At 44.6% G+C, this 18,332-nt stretch overlaps 1 protein-coding gene across 1 annotated transcript; it reads right to left on the reverse strand.

Moving 5' to 3' along the window:
- Positions 1-290: 290 nt before the first annotated feature.
- On the reverse strand, positions 291-12,805 carry LOC124481059 (rho-related GTP-binding protein RhoA-D-like). Its single transcript, XM_047040827.1, has 5 exons — positions 12,660-12,805; positions 4,506-4,661; positions 3,218-3,338; positions 2,321-2,451; positions 291-2,180 (listed from the first exon to the last, which is right to left on the reverse strand). The coding sequence occupies exons 2-5, from the start codon at positions 4,659-4,661 to the stop codon at positions 2,007-2,009; spliced, it is 582 nt and encodes a 193-aa protein (XP_046896783.1). The 5' UTR covers positions 12,660-12,805; the 3' UTR covers positions 291-2,006.
- Between the last annotated feature and the right edge of the window lie 5,527 nt (positions 12,806-18,332).

Raw genomic sequence — 18,332 nt, forward strand, 5'->3', positions numbered from 1 at the left:
AGCTGGGTCTTCTCACTCTTATCAAATACTGTTCAAGCATAGATTTATACTAACTTCAGTGGTATTATTAACTTGCATCAAGGACTTTGGTGTGTGTTATCCAGAACATTAAGTGCCATTTAGTAGCAGGATGGCAGTTAACTTTACACTAAGATTACGTAAACTACCAACTCAATAGGAATACACAAAAACATTCTACTTAGATAGGAATTATGTATATCAAATGGTCTGACGTGTCGGTGCTGTATTTTACTCTAAAGTGTTTAATAATTCAACTCAAAGGGGTTTAGTCTTGTGTTGGATTATACCATTTCAAAAATATTTTATTAACATGATCTCCTTCAGACAATCTCTACCACCCCAGTCCTGTTTGTAAAGTGTAATAGTCATCACAATCAGCATTCTCTCCACACCTGCAGAACATCTGACATGGTAAAAGGTCAAGAATTTGACTGTAGCTGTGGAACAAAAGCAGTGACTGTAGTAGACTGTATGGTGTCCCTTCATCCCCCTGCTGTTCTCCTTCCCCAGCAGGTGAAGCGTCTGCCCTGGGGAGAGCAGATAGTCATGCCAGCCTCCCTTCTCATGTCTCCCTCCACATGTATACATCAGTACGACGGATGGAACAGACATGAGGCGAATACCTTCACTCTGTGACTCAGGTTAGTGGCGACTTGAATGGATTCATCAGAATTCACTTACACCGACCACTTGATACCCTCTCATTGGTTTATACAATCTGTTGTTCTCATCCAATCATAACTCAAGATGTCATATGTTCTATATGGAGTATATTGGTTGGCAGGTGTGGGTATAATAAATGGATAATTACTTGGATCAGTAATAATAACCATGATGAAGTTGGCACACTACTGAGGTTTTTTTTGTGTCCATCGATGCCAATCAACTTGGCAGATATTGATTGGTGGAGAGGTCCAATAGGATGCTATATTTTAATTGGACTATCTGATATTGGAAGACCAAGAACTGTTTCTGGGCGGAACTGTTTCTTTATAGGAGAGAGAGGGTAGAACAGATCTTGGTGTGTTTTGGCCAGAATTGAGTCTGCTTGTGTGTGTGACTGGAACCATTGTGTTCCTGACAATAGTCCCGTGTCTGGCTGGTGCCAGCGTGCCCTCTCACCATGAACGAGGGAGGTGCATTCCTCAAACTCTCCCCAAGCAAACAAGCCTTGCTGTTCATGTGGCAGTGTATGTCTGTCACAGTGAGAGAGTGGTATTCAGTGAGGCTGAAGCATTAGTGTAGTGTCTGTTGTTCACTGTTCAACTAGATTCACTGAGCCGGGAAATACATTAGAGGACAGAGCTTTTCAAATGTGCCGAATCAGCATGGACTGAAATATCCATATATTTATATGTGGAGAGGTGGGGTTTTTAAATAAGACATAAGTCGCTGTGGGGCTGTTGACAAAGGCTAAAAAATACAAACGAACGGGAAACATTTCTGCTTGGAAAGCAGTTCCTCCCTCTTGGAAAAGAAACTTTAAGAGTCAACAAGAGTTGTGGTTGGAGTATGCTGTGGGATGAGCTGGAAACTACTTGGTCCTTCTCTCTGTAAACAATACTGGAGTCAGGAGATGGAGGCAGAGTGGGATGGCAGTGATATATATATATGTAGAGAATAGGCACATAAATACATACATCCATTCATACATACATAGTCATGCCCCCCCCCCCCCTGATACAGACAGGCTGATATGCTGGTGAGAAACACAGGTGAATGAAGAAGAAAAACAACGTGAGTGTGTGTGTGAGGGAGAACAGGAAAACAAAGAGGAAAACAAACCCAAAGAAAGAAGGCTGATTTGTTTTGCTTTTAACAGGAGTCTTTCATCTTCGCCTGTGGCGCGCGTGTGTGTACGGGTAAATACAGTCCAAGGACAAAGCCGTCGGTTGGGTAAAGGTTTTCTCCAAGGTCGCCGGGTGGACGGGGCTCTGCCGTCAGTCGCTGATTGGCTGATGGGGGTGGAGCGAAGACGCCACCTCTCACAGCAGCAGGCAGCCGCCCCTCTTTTTGCGTTTGCGGACCTGCAGCGCCGCCCTGGTGGCCATTTCAAACACCTCCCGCACGCCGTCCTTGGTCTTGGCGGAGCACTCCAGGTAGCCGAAGGCACTGATGCGGTTGGCCATGTCCCGCCCCTCCTCAGGCTTCACTGGCTCCTGGGGAGGTTCACGTGGACAAAAAACCCATGGTTACCACAGCAACACACACTAGCAGAAGAGATATACACATACCCAAACACACCACCACCATCCACATATGAGACACACACGTTACCAAGATCCACACCCAGGCGTACCTGTTTCATCTTGGCCAGTTCCCTGCGTGTGTGCTCGTCGTTCCTCAGGTCCTTCTTATTGCCCACCAGGATGATGGGGACGTTGGGACAGAAGTGCTTCACCTCCGGGGTCCACTTCTCCGGAATGTTCTCTGCCGGGCGGAGGAGAGGCACAGACAGACCATACTGAGTCCATATGATCCTTCACTACACCGTGATCCAGATACCCACCCACTCCATACTCAATGGAGAAGCCATTCTGAACGGGGCTATCTGGTTTAAGACTAGACAATGCCAGAGTCTGGGAAATTATCTAATGTTTCCTTAAAAGGCCCGTTGGGGAAGTTCCCCCTGGTCAAGACAGATCCTGAAACCACAAGAGGAACAACGTTGGTCTGTCACATCTGATTGGACCCAAGTCAGACATCTGATTTTCCAAAGATGGAGAGATGCCGACTGGAGATATGACAGGATGAATGCCAACCGCATTTGGCAGTTGGCACAGTCTTTTTGAGTCCGGGGAACAAGTAATGAGGTCTTTGCTGGTTTGACATTGACTTATTATGACGCAAAAACTAACACAGCTGTCCAAAAAATACATGTTCTTTCGCGGTTTCCTGGAACTGTCTTCGTCTCTTGTTAAGGGTTCCAGAATATACCCGGCCCATATTCTGGGACTAAACCAATCACATTTACTCTGGAGGAAAAATTGGCCGTATTTGTTCACAGGGAAAAAGAGGGTGCTGATCTTAAATTGCCTCCTCCACTTAAATAAGAAGACATACAAAAGAGTGGTATAACTTCTGTCAAAGACAAAACCCCACTCATCAAGCACTCAGAGAATGACATGTCAGTGTGTCCCAATTATAGCGCAGATGTCTTTCAGTGTGTGTGTGTGTGTGTGCGTCCCAGTCTTACCCAAGCTGTCGGGGCTGTCTATAGAGAAGCACATGAGGATGACGTCTGTATCTGGGTAGGACAGGGGCCTCAGTCTGTCATAGTCCTCCTGACCTGCTGTGTCCCAGAGGGCCAGCTCCACCTGACACACAGAGAGAGAGAGACGGAGAGAGAGAGAGAGAGCGAGAGAGACAGCCGCCACAGGAAGGAAGAGTCACTACAGTCAGGTAGAAAAACAGACAGAAAGGGCTAGAAACCATCGAGTTGGGAAATAGAGCAGGAAAATAAAGGGGAGTGGGGGTGGGGGGGCGGTAGAGAGCTCCTGTCTTCTCTAGTGAGTGTCTAGTCTGACTCCCCAGGGCTAGTGATAAGTCTACACTGGGCTGTCTGCTGGCTGTTAATCACACTGGGGCTGCGCTGGCCTGCTTTATATAAATACAATATCTTCAAGTGGTGTAACGCACGCACGCACGCACGCACACACACACACACACACACACACACACACACACACACCACAGCAGACTTATGGATGTTGATGATTTATGCATTTAAGATGAGAAAAACATTGATTTCGTTCAGGTGTCCGAGATGGCCAGAGACCTGCTAGATGCACTGGCATTGTGTGACCACAAGGTGTCTCTGAGGAGTCAGTGCAGGTGCCATGTTCCCCTCCTGCTTCTCCATGTACTTGGCCTGAGGCTCGGTTTACACTGGTCCAGTCAACAGTGCAGTGTTGACATCAGAGAGTTTATTCTCGTCCGTCATCGCACATCACACAACCTTCCAATAAACCTCTACTGTGCTAAACGAAGATCCAGATCAAATATTTGCTGTTACGTTCTGGTACATTATGCAGTCATGTAGCACAAGGCCAGACCAAACCCAGATCGTATTTTCGACCCATTCTGCCTCACAATGGTTTTGTACTTTGTATACAGACAGAGTTGACTTGTATGGGTTTAAACAACAGGGGAGTGAGCTGATTGGAGACCTTCTAGATGGGTATACAGGAAATGAGGCATTAGTCATGATGGGGAGGGGGGACTTGTTCCAACCCCATACAGGAAGTAAGTGGAGGGATCCATTTCCTGTTGTTCCCTCATGAGTCCTGTGGTCCTTAGCAGCCCCCCCCCCCCCCCCCTCCCTCTCTCATTGCAGTCAGTTCCTCAGTGCAATGCTTGCCATGTTCTTACAGCATTTATGGGTGTACTCAAGCCATTTTGTCCTCTAAAAAAACACCCCGGATCTGAGCTGTCCATGGAGAAGAAGACAGAGTGAGACACAAAGACAGAGGGTCAGGACCTACCTGTTTGCCGTCCACCTCGATGTCGGCGATGTAGTTCTCGAACACGGTGGGCACGTAGACCTCGGGGAACTGGTCTTTACTGAAGACGATGAGCAGGCAGGTCTTCCCGCACGCTCCGTCCCCCACGATAACCAGCTTCTTACGGATAGCAGCCATCTGAAACACAGGGTCCAGAGGCACGGCGTTTTACCACTGGCAGCTGTGTGCTTGGTCAGGCTGCAAGGTGGCGCGGATCATGTATTTGAACATCCATTTCCAATCTCTCTAAGAGTGACCACCTGGAGACCCGTTGATACCGAGGCCAGGGGCTCATCCCCAGTATCCTACCCTCAAGACATCATAACTCAGAGTTTGGTGAGACAGTTGCTGTTCCACACTGGAGGTAAGCTGGAGGGCGGCATGGAAATCGACACACAGAAGAGTTGTAGAACAACTGGTCTGCTCTTTCTCTAACCTCGCAGTATCGGTGAACCTGGCTAACCAGTGACAAGCATGTAGCACACTAATCTGATATGGGCATGAGTAAGAGACACAGAAGACCTCTGCTCCTTATCTGCCGGTGTAGATGGGCCCAGCAGCCTCACAGGAAGTCTGAACACATCGCTTTGCCTCCCCCACACACACCGACCCAGAATCCAATGTTACCGACCACAGCTAGAGGGCCTAGTTTATGCCTTTCATACTGATTCATTTTGGACTTGGTGCAGTGAAACACACATACAGATCGATAGTTAACTCCCACTAGCTGGCAATAATGGAGAGAAGGCGAGTAGGTGATGAGACAAGCGTCTGGATGGCTGCCAGGACTCGCATCCTCCTCAGATCCACCATGGCGACCACACACACACGCCAGTTGAGAGTCTTGACATATTCGTTATTCCTCATGTCTACAGGTGAAAACGCGGCGGTTGATTGGGAATGCTTTGGTGAGACAACCTTTAAGCCATCCCTGCTGCTGGCCCAGGAGAAGGTCAGTTAGGAGCTTCAATGTGTCTGTTACCTGCTGCTGGCCCAGGAGAAGGTCAGTTAGGAGCTTCAATGTGTCTGTTACCTGCTGCTGGCCCAGGAGAAGGTCAGTTAGGAGCTTCAATGTGTCTCTTGTCCCCCTGTGTGTTGGTGTGTGCCCGTCCTCTGATGACCTTCCATTGAAGGGCCCAGCCTTGAAGCCTCATTCTCCAGCCACAAGAGTGAGAGGTATTCTTAGGCAGGGAAACGCACATATGCCCCCCCCCCCCCCCCCCCCCCCCCCCCCACACACACACAGTAAATCAGGCCACTGTTGTTGAATTGTCTCTGGAGAGAGCCACCTGTTTTCTGTGATAGCAGCCTGCTGTACAGCTCCATACATCATACTGTCACTGTAGGCTGCAGGGGACAGCGAGCAGCCAGACACACACACACACACACAAAACAGGCTATTTTCTCTCCAACACATTATTTTGTGTTGGAGAGAAGTGTCTCTATACAGTATACAGAGACACTTTGCATTCGCAGATACAGAAACAAGTGCAGATCCCAGGGTGAGTGGGTGGTGAGTGGGTTCGAGGTGCAGCCTGTTGCTGTGAGAATGGTGCGGTTCTCCACAGCATGTGGGAGGTGACAGGATGCAGTACAGCTCGGCCCTCCGGACCCTGCCCTGTGGAACACGGCCCACTTCCTGTCCGGACGCCAGTGTTGCGCCAAGGCCAGCAGGGGCGTCTGAGAACGGCTGACCATGTTCCTTTTATCTTTCTGTGGCTTTTCCTTCTCTATTCGTGACCCTTCTTGCTTGTAGCCCTCTACTGGCTTTATTAGTTTGAATTTGACATGCAGGCCTACAGTATGTCATTTAGAACCAGCTTGGCTGGCAAAAGGAGCACAGAACAAACCAGGTTCACTCAATAGACAGGTTTACATAGCATTTGTTAGAATTCTGCACTTGAGTAGATTAGGGTTTATTCCCATGGAAACAGCAGGACACATTCCTTGTCCAAAGGATTTCTCCTTATTTGGATTGTCTCCATTAAACCTAAATCTGACAGTTTCAAACCTTCACATCGGCCACAGCAGGAGATTCAACTCATTCGACCGTCGAAGGGCTTGTTTATCTACGCTGATGATGACCAAATAGAAAACACATCCTTGATGATTCTGTAGCAAGATGGAACAAAAGACCCAACATTGAGGGCCAAGTCCTCAGATGTTATTGTGGATCCTCCATGTGAGCTGCAGTGAGTGCTTCCATTTTGTCTTCCACTTGGAGTTAGCTGGAACCAACAACATGATAACTATTAATAGGGATGTTGTCAGTAGACTGTTAGTGTAGCATGATGGATGAGCAGGGGCTAAATGCTGCAAGCTAGTCAAAGTGCCCTGGGGCTATGCTAAACCAAGTAGCTGATTCGCATTTCGATCAACCTTCTAGTTCAACATGGAAAAAACCCTTGGCACCATGATGTATCTCCTTCAGTAACAAAACTGACTGGAGCATAAATTATCAGCTGCTGGGCTGATTTTTAATATTTAATGATCTCGCAATATGTCATTTATGACCTAATGATGTATGAGGGGGTGTGTCCTGAGGACTGAAGAAAGTTGGGGTGATTAGGAATGTGTCATTAGGCATGTGCAAGCTTCAAACTATTTTACAGTAAAAATATCAAAATGGTGTCTGCAGCACTGTGCAATACATTGACAAATAATGTGTCCAGATAAAAGCTGCCTATCCCTCCTTATAAAAGGTGCGAGTTAAAAGTATGGCCGCCCTATCCTATTAGAGCACATTTTAGGTTACCGGGCTGCAAACATTGGAATGTGTGTCAATGTCAAAAATCAAGACTCTTGAGTTAGTGGTAACACTGTCATAGAAAGAGTGGTTCCAGTGTAAGAACAGTCAGTGGCAGAACAATGCAGAGTAATATGTGGTGTGAACTATGACTGGGCGCAGTGTCTGGGGTTGGCCAACATACAAATTCTGTAGCCGTCTCACATGAGTCACATGATCTGACTCATGGGGGGTGGCCTGTATCTGTGTGTGTGGAAGAGAGAGAGAGACAGAGAGAACGAGAACAAGAGCGAGAGAACGACCGAGAAAGAAGTTGGCCTACTCTTTGCCAAGCTAGCTCCATTTAATAATCTTGTGATTCAGACAAAGTGTGAGGAGAGGCCAAAGTTCTCATTCCGCCATCTATGGTGAGCATGCACGTTAAAACACACACACACACAACTGGTCTTCTTCCTGTGTGACTCAGCAGGTGTGGACTGTAAGACCCATCAAACTGCGACCCCTAGTCCACATGACTTTAAATACATATCCTTCCTGCTTTTCTTTTCAATGACACAGTAAACAGTGGACGGGTGAAAGGGGGTTTTCAGCTCCAGTCCCCAAGTCCCTTTAGCCATTCTCACTAATGGATCAGTAGACTTATTACCTAGACATGTAGGCTGCATCTCCATTTCTGACACAATGGGAGACAGATCTCGATGCATTGCCAACGGTCCGAAACATAAAAAAATAGCCTACATTACATGTCAGCCAACTACTAATGCACGATGGCATGATTCACCCCTACTGCAATTCAATGTGCTACATAGTTATACATGTCTTTGGTTCTGAAGCACACAACAATTAATATACCTACAACAAAAAATCCTTGTTTCTCTAGTGTAGCCTACTTTATGGCAGCATGGCATGTTAATTAAATTGATGTGTGTATCAAATTGTCAGTCTTTGGAATTTCACCACTTTTAATTTGAAGCAATTTGGTGCCTAAAGTTTATATCTTCCTCCTCCGTGATCATGTGACTCCCCTGCCTGCCTCCCAGACTTGACAACGGGCCTTGACAACAGCAGAGATGAGAGCGCTCGAGAAACACTTTCAGGAATCAAACTAGATCAAAAGAAAAACGGCCTCTACTAATAATTAGACTAAACAGATCAATCTAAATAATATGCCGTGACGCTACATTAATTACTGATACAGTGATGTGAGAAACTATGCACCCGGATTTCTTCCCAAATTTTATCTGGTACACCCTTTTTCTCTGGGATATTCGCATCTCACTATCTCTAATTTGACCCCCAGACAAGTGATGGAGTTCTGAACCATCTCCTGAGGGCAGATCTGTCTATCAACCCTAAACAAGATTCCCTGACAAATACTTGAACTCTAGGAGTTCTAATAAAAGGTACAGGAATTCTCAGTAGAGTATTGTATGGTATCACGGTTTGGGCAAACAGGACCATGTTAGGGGTTGTGTATTATGACGTTAGCTGGCCCCATCCGAACTAGAGATCGAGTTTAAGAGAATCATTTATCCAGGCTGTCACAGTGTTTACAAAGTTACAAACAATACAACCTCAACATTGCGATACGAATCAATAAATTAGCCTGGGCGGTGCGGTACTCTGTCAAGGGCATGAACTGGAACTGGGACAAGAACTATGTTTAAATCAACTTGGTTGTTGTGTGGAACAGACAAGGCAATACTGTTTTCAGACTGGACAAGCTTGGACTTAAGAAACTGCTGGAACACAGTTTCCACTGTAGCAACACAAGCCAGCATGCCGACAGGGATTGTCACAAGAACAACAAACAATCTTGGTCACAAGAACAGTTGACCTCTTCTCTGATAAGAATTCGGATGTTTAAAATAGCAAAGAAATGTTAGAACCGTGTGTTGTTAAAGAAGGTCTCTGGTCTCTGGTGTGATGGTCGCACCTTCACTGATAGATTCCAAACCTGTCAACGACCAGCATAGGATCTGCCTTCTGAATCACCCAGGTATAGGCCTAGTCTCTGGCTCCCACTCACCCACAACAGCAGACATGGAGCTGTTTTCAAGGAGGGTCCTAAAGCCCTCCTTGTTGTTGGCAACCGTCAGGTTGGTGAGTTTTAGCCTTATCATGGCAACAAGTTGAGAGGAATGTCTCACCCAACTCTCACCCTCCTCAAACACACACCCCCCCCACCCCTAAAACACACCCCCCCACCCCTCAAACACACACCACCCACCCCCCTCCACTGTAATCTCTCATCCCCACTCTGAAACTCCTTCCTCCTCCACTTTCTGCCCAGCTTTAGTGTGCCCAGCAGATTACAGCATGAATGCACTATGCTGCCCAGTGTGCCCACACAAAGATGCAGATTTGGAAAATGTCTGGAACGACATCAGGGAGCATATTTCATTCAGCCTATCCATGAGTGACTCAATGCTTAGTATGCGCACACACAAACACACACCTCTTATTTTCCTTTCCCTGAGCCTGAGGTGCCAACTCAACTGTCACTTGATTGGATCAATGACAGACAAGTGCCTCACATCCTCCTGTCTTCATCATGATCTCATCTCTCCAGCGCTCAGCAGACCATCATCACAACGTCATCGACACACGACGGGACGGTGCCCTAGGTTGTGGTTGTACAGGTACAGCCCCAGTCGAGCAGCAGGTGGACATGGAACAGGTGGGGACAGAACAAGGCCCACAGTGCCATCGGTGTGAGAGGGCTATGGACGGCACTGTGCAGGATGTAGGGTTTGAGTGGGATGCCAGATGAAAGGCCGTTGGGCTGGCGGAGAGCGCGAGAGGACTGAAATAGGACAGAGCCATAGAGACTATTTCCCAGCCCAATGCATCACACGGCTCGTCTCAGCGCTGGTGACTGAAGGGAAAAAAACATAACTGAGATGTATCCATTCATCCGCCCTCAAGCTCTCGATGAAAAAGAAGAAGACAGAACCGACAGACAGAGAAAAAGAGAAAGCGATAGAGAAACTGCAATAGGGAGACACGTGACTGAAAATGTGAAAAGGGGTAAAGGGAGACATGACATCAGTTTCTGTTGACGAGAAACAACGCACATAAATGGGCTTTGCTTTGATTCATATTCCATGAGATGAAATAAATAATGGATGAATTAATCACGATGTTCTACTGGGAAAGGGGCTAATAAGGATCTGGATGAAGCAATGATCTCTCCAGAAAGACACCCTATTCCTCCAGTACACACATGCACACAGAGACACACTCTCTCCTGCCCTGCCCTTGCTCCCTCAGTGGGAGAAATGGCCTAGTTTTACTATGCAGTTCATTTGTAAGTGAAAAAAAAAAAAGTATAACAAAAGTGTCTCCTTCACCACGACCAGGACTGCTACTCCTCATCGCCGCTCTCATTCTGTCCCCGTCTCTTTCCTGTTTCCTGTTTCCTGTGTGATGTCACCATCAGGGAGCTAATGTTCCGTATCCTAAGGCGCTAGCCTCTCCCCCCACCCAACATCACACACACACACACACACACATCATTGCCAGCAGACACAAGGACAACAGCTTGACACATACATTGTAGGGACACACACCTACACAGTGCAAAAAACGTGACTAGCAGGAAGTATAGCCGGAAGTTTTGCAGGAGAAGACAAGGGCCGAGGGCAAGGAAGGAAGATAAGGAGAACAAACGAGGAAGAAGCCACCCTAGATCGCAGACCAAACATTGGATGGTTACTTTCTAAACATAGCGGTTGCTTTGGAAACTTGATTGTGACCTCCCAAACCAACACAAATCCACTTTCTGTTCAAAGACAACACAGACAGAATCTAACGACCTAGATAGATGTAGACAGCTCTAAGATCTAGCAATGTGCTTCTGCACCCAGACAATATTCTTTAACAGGTCAGCACAGTGATAGCACCCCAGGGTATAAGTCTGGGTCTAGGGTGGGGCAGGCTGTGGATGGACCAGAATATCCTCATGTTTTCACACTGACCCATTGAGCAACTCAACCATCGCAAACAACCTCAACAACTAAAGCAACTGTGGAAAAGAATAATCCATTTTTAGGGGACTTTTTAGGGGATATTGCATAGGCTAGCCTACTATTCATGATAGTCAAGGAAAACAAAGGCATCAAATAAACTGTGTAGAGATGGGACTATGTGTATCATACATTACTAAACGAGACAGTACAGTACACTGTGTATGTTGGTTAATCTTTTATGCTGTAGTGCTAATTATGATAAAAGCTTTTACATCCATTGAATGTGTGAGGGCGTGTGGGGTAGCCTAATGTTGTCGTGTGAATTGCTTGGTGGACAACGACAAATGTGAATTGCTTGGTCAGCAATCAGCTGTTCTACTACAATTACATCATTCTGAACCTCCTAACTTGATACATAGAAACTACTGTAGCCTATTAAAACTTAAAACTAACCTCGTTGGTCATTGTAGCATACTACGCCTTCATGTCTGCACTGTTCATTGGGGTTTCGTTTGGGTTGTAGTAGTCTTTCAAGTCGCTGGGACAATTTGTACATGTGTGGCGTAAGCATATGTTAGGCTATTTGCCAAATAAACGACGGAGCTGGATCCAGCAACAAATCTTGCTGGCAAGGGAAGACTGCGACCATGCTATGGACGTTCAGAAACACGGCTACCGAAGCCGAAGGGTGTGGTGAGCGGCGACTCGGGGAGAGGAATGTCCTCGGGACCGGGAACTGTTTGTAAGATACGTCAGTTTGCGGCGATATAAGCAACTTATGGTCAAATAAGGTAAATGGTTAGTTATAGTAAGTGACTGGTTTGGAAGTGTTTGATTTATAAATGTATATTTGTAACTCGAAACGCCTACAACATACCACAATTACCTTACTAGCCAAACAGGTTTCCCACAAGACCGAAACGAGAAACTTTTCAGGATGTAGGCTTGAGTGGGCCGCATAATTATCCAGTACAACCTAAGTAACCTGGACACTACGATAATGTCCAGTTTTAATCATTTAATTTAGTCATAACAATGTGCATTCACACAGATGGTTATTTCTGGCAATAATGCGGAGCTGTAATCGACGGTTTCTCAAAATATGAACGGTGAACTCAATGTAGTATTTTGTACGAGTCGAGACACTTTAAGTGTGCCCGCGAGATAACCTCGCTAAAATTACAAAACCTGATAGCTACAAATCTAAGAACTAATTGGGAATAACTTCGAAATAAATGTTGCGAGTGGGGACTGTCAATCTGTTGATCCCTTGGCTAAACATGCGTTCAAACAGCCGCCACCTATTTTTCTATCCGAGCTCACAACTCACTTTACCGATTCTAAAAGCCGTCTCATATTTGACGTTAAATGTAATGAAACATAATTCAATTGAAAAACACTTGAGCAAATTATATTTACCTCTCCCCTCGTCTGTCTTCAAATTTTAAATACTCCGTTTATTTTCTTTTCGTTGTTGCCCTTCCCTTGTTGCAGTGTACTAATCAGGGTGTAGATTGGCAAGGAACGAAACTGACACACATAAGACCCACCCATTTGTCTACTGCTAGCATTTGAGATTCTTGCGTCCCATTGCTATTGGTTACAGAAGAGACGGCCGTTAGAGGGTCGAAGTCCCCTCCCCTCTACGGTTAGAAAATAATGACATCATTGATATAAGGTGGTTGGGTGGGCAGGGGAGGGGAGGTGTGTGTGCGTGTGTCTGTGAGAGAGGAGAGAGAGAGACAGAGACACAGACACACACAGAGAGAGAGAGAGAGAGAGAGAGAGAGAGAGGGAGAGAGAGGGAGAGAGAGATGTACAACACACATACCGTTATCCTACCAGTTCAAACCAAAATAACTTACCATTGTGCTACCTTGCTCAATTTACACACTTGAGTTATTATGAGATAGGGTTAGTGTTGTTGTAGTGTAGGGTTGTTTATTATTCAAAATTTTGTCAGTGGATAGGGATGTGACACCAATATTATTATACATTATTATACGGTCTTCTTCTGACAACCGTCTGGTGGTCCCCCTGCTCAAGACCGCCCGGTCCCAACACAAGCTCTTCTCCTGCCTGGCCCCCCAGTGGTGGAATCAACTCCCCACCTCCATCAGAGACACTGACTGTCTCCGCACCTTCAAGAAAACGCATACGGACTTGTTCCAGGAATACAATGGTACCTAGGAATGATTTGCTGGACATTATGTTATGTTTCCTCCAGGATCACAATGACTCTTACTTAGAGACTTGTTGCTCTTGGTGGTTAGCTGTAACTGATTTAAAAGTCTTGTACTCACTGTGCAATATTTTTACTGTTGTTTGCTTTTCTATAGGTACACTCTTGCACTTTTTTTTGTTTTGTTTTTAGATTCATGTTGTTTAATTGTAACTTGTTTTACCTCATGTTTTTTTCACAATGTATGCTTCATGTTTGGCTACCCGCAATGTTTGTGGATATCTCGGTGTTATGATCAGTGACCTATGCACTTTTGTAAAGCTGTCTCTTGGAAGTCGCTTTGGATAAAAGCATCTGCTAAATGAATACATGTTAATGTAATACATAGTTGTGTAAGGCCGTGGACTTTTATCCCACCCCACTGCTTTACCTAACACAGGAAATCACACTGCAGGGATTTGAGCTGTTTCTAACCCTAACCCTTTGCAAAATGAAATTCTCTCAACAATGTCACTAGTTTACTTAGTACAGGACAGAACGCACATAACCCTCAAGAAAACAACACTGCAAGTTAGGGTCAGGAAGGAAGGATACGAATATATTTATATATTAGCTCATGTTGGCCATCATCAGGACTGGACTACATTAATACCATGCCATTTCATAATTTCCAAACTGCACCAAGCCATTCAATCTAATGCTGATCGATTACCCTTTATTTAAAATGCACTGAGGTGATAGCAATACTTATTATAGTAACAATACTTACTTATAGTAGTATAAGTTTAATTCAAACCAATTTTGTCTAATGGACAGCTGAAGTATGAGAATCTCTTTGAAAACTCTGCCTCCCATTATTTTTAAGATGAGTGCCACAGTTAACTGCTGTTTCCATGGTAATGAACATACATTTTGGTATGCTTTGTGACAAGGAGAGCAAAGGGTCTGCTATTTTCTGTTGTAGAACATACACTGTTATTTATAGTCACTGTTGATGCATGTGCTTGTGATGTTCTGTGGAAGTGTACTGCAGTTTAGAAAACACATACTTCTTATTTGTATGGATTATTTTGGTCACACACATGCACAAGGGCAACATTCAATACGCATCCAAAACACACACACACACACCCACCCACCCACCCACCCACCCACACACACACACACACACACACACACACACACACACACACACACACACACACACACACCCACCCACCCACCCACACACACACACACACACACACACACACACACACACACACACACACACACACACACACACACACACATTCCATCCTTCTAATCCATCCTGAAAACATAAGGAGCTCTGTTGCCCTTAACCACCAAAACACCCACTAAAGACACATACACATACCTATCTTGATGTGATCATAGGTAATCATCTTTTGTTTCCTTTATTGGTTTTGATCATGGTGGTGTTGGTTTTTCTATGGAGGTTTTTTTGGGGTGAGATCTAAGTGAACTGTGATTTAAGAGGAAATCAGATGTGTTGCGGAAGTGAAACCAGACGAGGGTACACTCAGCTCTCATTGTCCCTTCTTTCTGTTGGCTGAAATACATCTGGTCTCCAGCATATCTTAAGTAAACCTCATCCACACTCTTTTGAAATACATATTGTCTTCTTGTCTTTGCCTGTGGATTCGGTGTTGCCAGATCGATGTAGATGACTGAATGGAAAGAATGAGAGGTTGTTCGAAGATAGAAATCCCCTCTAGACAGTTGAGTAATTTCCCAGAGGAAGTATACTCCAGAGACAGAGGAAATGTCCTCATTTCACCCATCACAGGAGACTAGCACCGGTGCAATCTGAGGACACACTGACACCTGGTGGTCAGGCAGGGTTTCTGCCATATACTTGCATTTTGGAAGTTATGTTTCTAAATTAATTCTTTCTTTATTCGAAACACACAAAACTTGCACTTGCACAAATATTTAGGGTTCAGCTTTAGATGATTAGACTACAGCCTTACTATTACACTTTGTGGATCAAGATTCTGTGCAAATGACTTCAACCCAGGACCAACACGTCACCTGTATGTAATTTCCAAACATTGAAAAATGCTCTGACTCTGAAACTTTGGCTACTGCTGTTTTTATCAGAGGTGTCATCCATCGCCCACCCACAGACCCATAGATGCAGACACAGACGTATTGATGCAGACACACATATACACATATACAGCTGTCGTCTGTAATGTATATTAGCGTTTCATCAAAGGGCATGGTTCTGCCCCCTCAGAGTGGTAAGAATAACCAGCCTCAGCAGACATTGAGCCTGCTACCATCTGGTGTGTGGGAAGACAGGCCTTGGGCACAAGTACTTTGCTGTAGGACAACAAACTATATCTATATTGACAAGTGAAACGTGTCAGTGCCAGAACGTGGTATCAAACCTCAACGTGGTTAGTGATATGTTCTGATCAAGTTTTAATGATTGACCAATTGTACTAAACCACTGCTAATTACTTTACTTGGAGTGTGTTTCCCCTGATGAACCACAATTTGGGAATTTCTTTATTTCTCTTCAGGTACCAGACAGCTACGGTAGTCAGACTCAAGGGTGTACTTTAGTGTTTTCACCACTAGGAGACTGTCAAATCCTATCGAATACATTCATGTGAATCGCATTGCCCAATTAAGTAAATATCCTTTCTTGATGACTTGGAGACCTGGAAAGGACTATCTGGAAGCCTCATCAACAGCTGTCAGAGTTTATTAAATAGTGCAGAAAGGTAATTCTGGTAATAACCTGCCTAGCTTCCTCCCACGTCCTTTGTGACAATGTCAAGGAGAACACTTATTGGAAGAAAAGTTGCAAGCCTATTATAATGACTGAAACTCATCCTGTACTTAAGTACAGATCTGGTTAATATCACTACCTAAAACCTAGGCCAGCTCTAAAGTTATTCAGTATACATAGGCTGCAATTACAGTTTTTCTCAATTGCTAAAACTCTAAAACCCATTGGCTGAACAAAATTCTCAGTTGCCTGAACTCATGCCTGTCTGTTGTCAATACCTTAACCATTTCACATGGTAAAACACAATTTGCAGATCTCACTTAGAATTTTCAGCAAAACTCTAAACACATTCTTATTTTTAAAACACATTGTGCACTCTAATGCACATGTCATCCATACTGGTAAACACAAATGGCAACAATCAAATACAAATAGTGAAAACATGTAATTGACTAAACACTACAACTCAAAATTGATTTCACTTGTTTCAAATGATGTGACCCAACCAATATAAGCCAGTTCAGAGAGCAAACAGATTATTGAAGGTGAGAAAATATTGCTTGTGATGTCGACAAAGTGCTCTGGCCTAACCCAGCCCAAAGACAAGAATAAGCACGTTGATCACATGTTTACTCCTTAGATTGTTGTCCCTTTTACTGTAGTATTGTATACTATAGTAGAGTGCATTGTAGGCTGTATACTGTACATTGAACAAATTGTGTGGCCCTGAACATTGTGCTTTCCATTTGTCACTGTAACAGTACTGAGTGCTTAATAGATTTAGACTGGTTGCAGGTTCATATCAACAAAGAACAAGAGTGAATTGTGAGTAGTGAGATGCAGGGTACAGTACTGTATAGGGGTACAAGGAGGAGAAAGAGCAAACAAATTGCAAAGAGCAAAGCAGAGTAATAATTTCTGATCAATTTTGAGCTACTATGATAGAACATGTTTTTGTTCATCAAAAGACAAGAGATTGAGATGAGATTACATAAAACTGTACTTCTCCCTGAAAACTATATGTTTTGAACAGTGTGTTTTCTATTTTTTGGTGTATTGTTTACTGACTGCTTGATAGTGTATATAAGATCAAATTTTTTATGATTTGAGAGCAGTGTTTGATTTTGAGCACAGGTAAATCTGTTTTTAAGGCGAAAGTTTCATTTCGCAACGGGATTCAGAGGTTTTGTAAATAGTGCTTGAAGATGAGGTTTTGTGTTTACAGTTTTGAGAAAAGTGGGTGACTGTTTCAAGAAATGTGTTTTCGAAATTGTGAAAAACTGTAAACAATTAAATTGGCTAAAGCGGTTCCTTTCTTTGTGATAATAAACAACAAAATATTTGTAAAATCATTGCAGATTTCATGAAAGAACAGGAAGGGAAAATTCAAGAAAGCAACCTTGGTAGCCAAGACCATAAGGCATACAAGAAATGAGATTGTCCACTTCAGTACATCTTTTCTACAGCTCTTCATATGACTTTTATGGAACTCAAGAGTCATCAAGAAGAGGAGTTAGCTTCACCAGACAGCCATGTGCTTAGCCCTGCAGTCTGTTTATAGTGAAGCTGTCTGCAGCCCATGGGAGCAACTGTCTGTGCCACAGGACCATGCAAAATGGTCGCCCCATTATAGAGTGAGTGATCGTGGCTGATTATGATTAACCGTGCACAGGTGGTGTCGGAGAGGGGGGAGGGGGAGGCACAGGGAAGGGGGTAACATGGAGAAAGAGCACCAGGTGGGATGGGTGAGGGAGGGAAGAGATGGATGAGTGGAGGGGCTGTCAGAGACAGATCGTTTTAGAGCTGGGTACCATCTCATAATGTATACAGTCGTCTGAGTGTTTGGAAGAAATTGTAACTATTTTCAAATATTCCTCATTCCGACTAAGTATCGTAGCTGCCAAGCATCTCTACGGAATGCAGCGTGAATGGCCACTCTGAAGGAGAGCCTGTTGTCATTGTTTGGCAATGAAATGTAGGAACTCTGCTTTCAGAGGGATTTCAGTGATTCCATAAACAGTGTTGAGAAAGCCTCTGGCTGCAGAGTACATTAGCCGGGTGTCTCTGAGCAGGGCTAGCAGACAAGCGTGTGTTGCATGTTCCCTGGCCAATGGCTGCAGAGAAAGGTTGCCCTGTGCTTCATTTG

This window comes from Hypomesus transpacificus, chromosome 18, assembly GCF_021917145.1.
Source record: "Hypomesus transpacificus isolate Combined female chromosome 18, fHypTra1, whole genome shotgun sequence".
Taxonomy (NCBI): Eukaryota; Metazoa; Chordata; class Actinopteri; order Osmeriformes; family Osmeridae; genus Hypomesus; species Hypomesus transpacificus.

Coding starts and splice junctions, on each gene's coding strand:
- LOC124481059 (XM_047040827.1), bottom strand. CDS start 4,661: ATGGCTGCTATCCGTAAGAAGCTGGTTATCGTGGGGGACGGAGCGTGC. Junction 3,339..4,505: donor TCGAGGTGGACGGCAAACAG/GTAGGTCCTGAC, acceptor TCTGTGTGTCAG/GTGGAGCTGGCCCTCTGGGA. Junction 2,181..2,320: donor AACTGGCCAAGATGAAACAG/GTACGCCTGGGT, acceptor GAACCTCCCCAG/GAGCCAGTGAAGCCTGAGGA.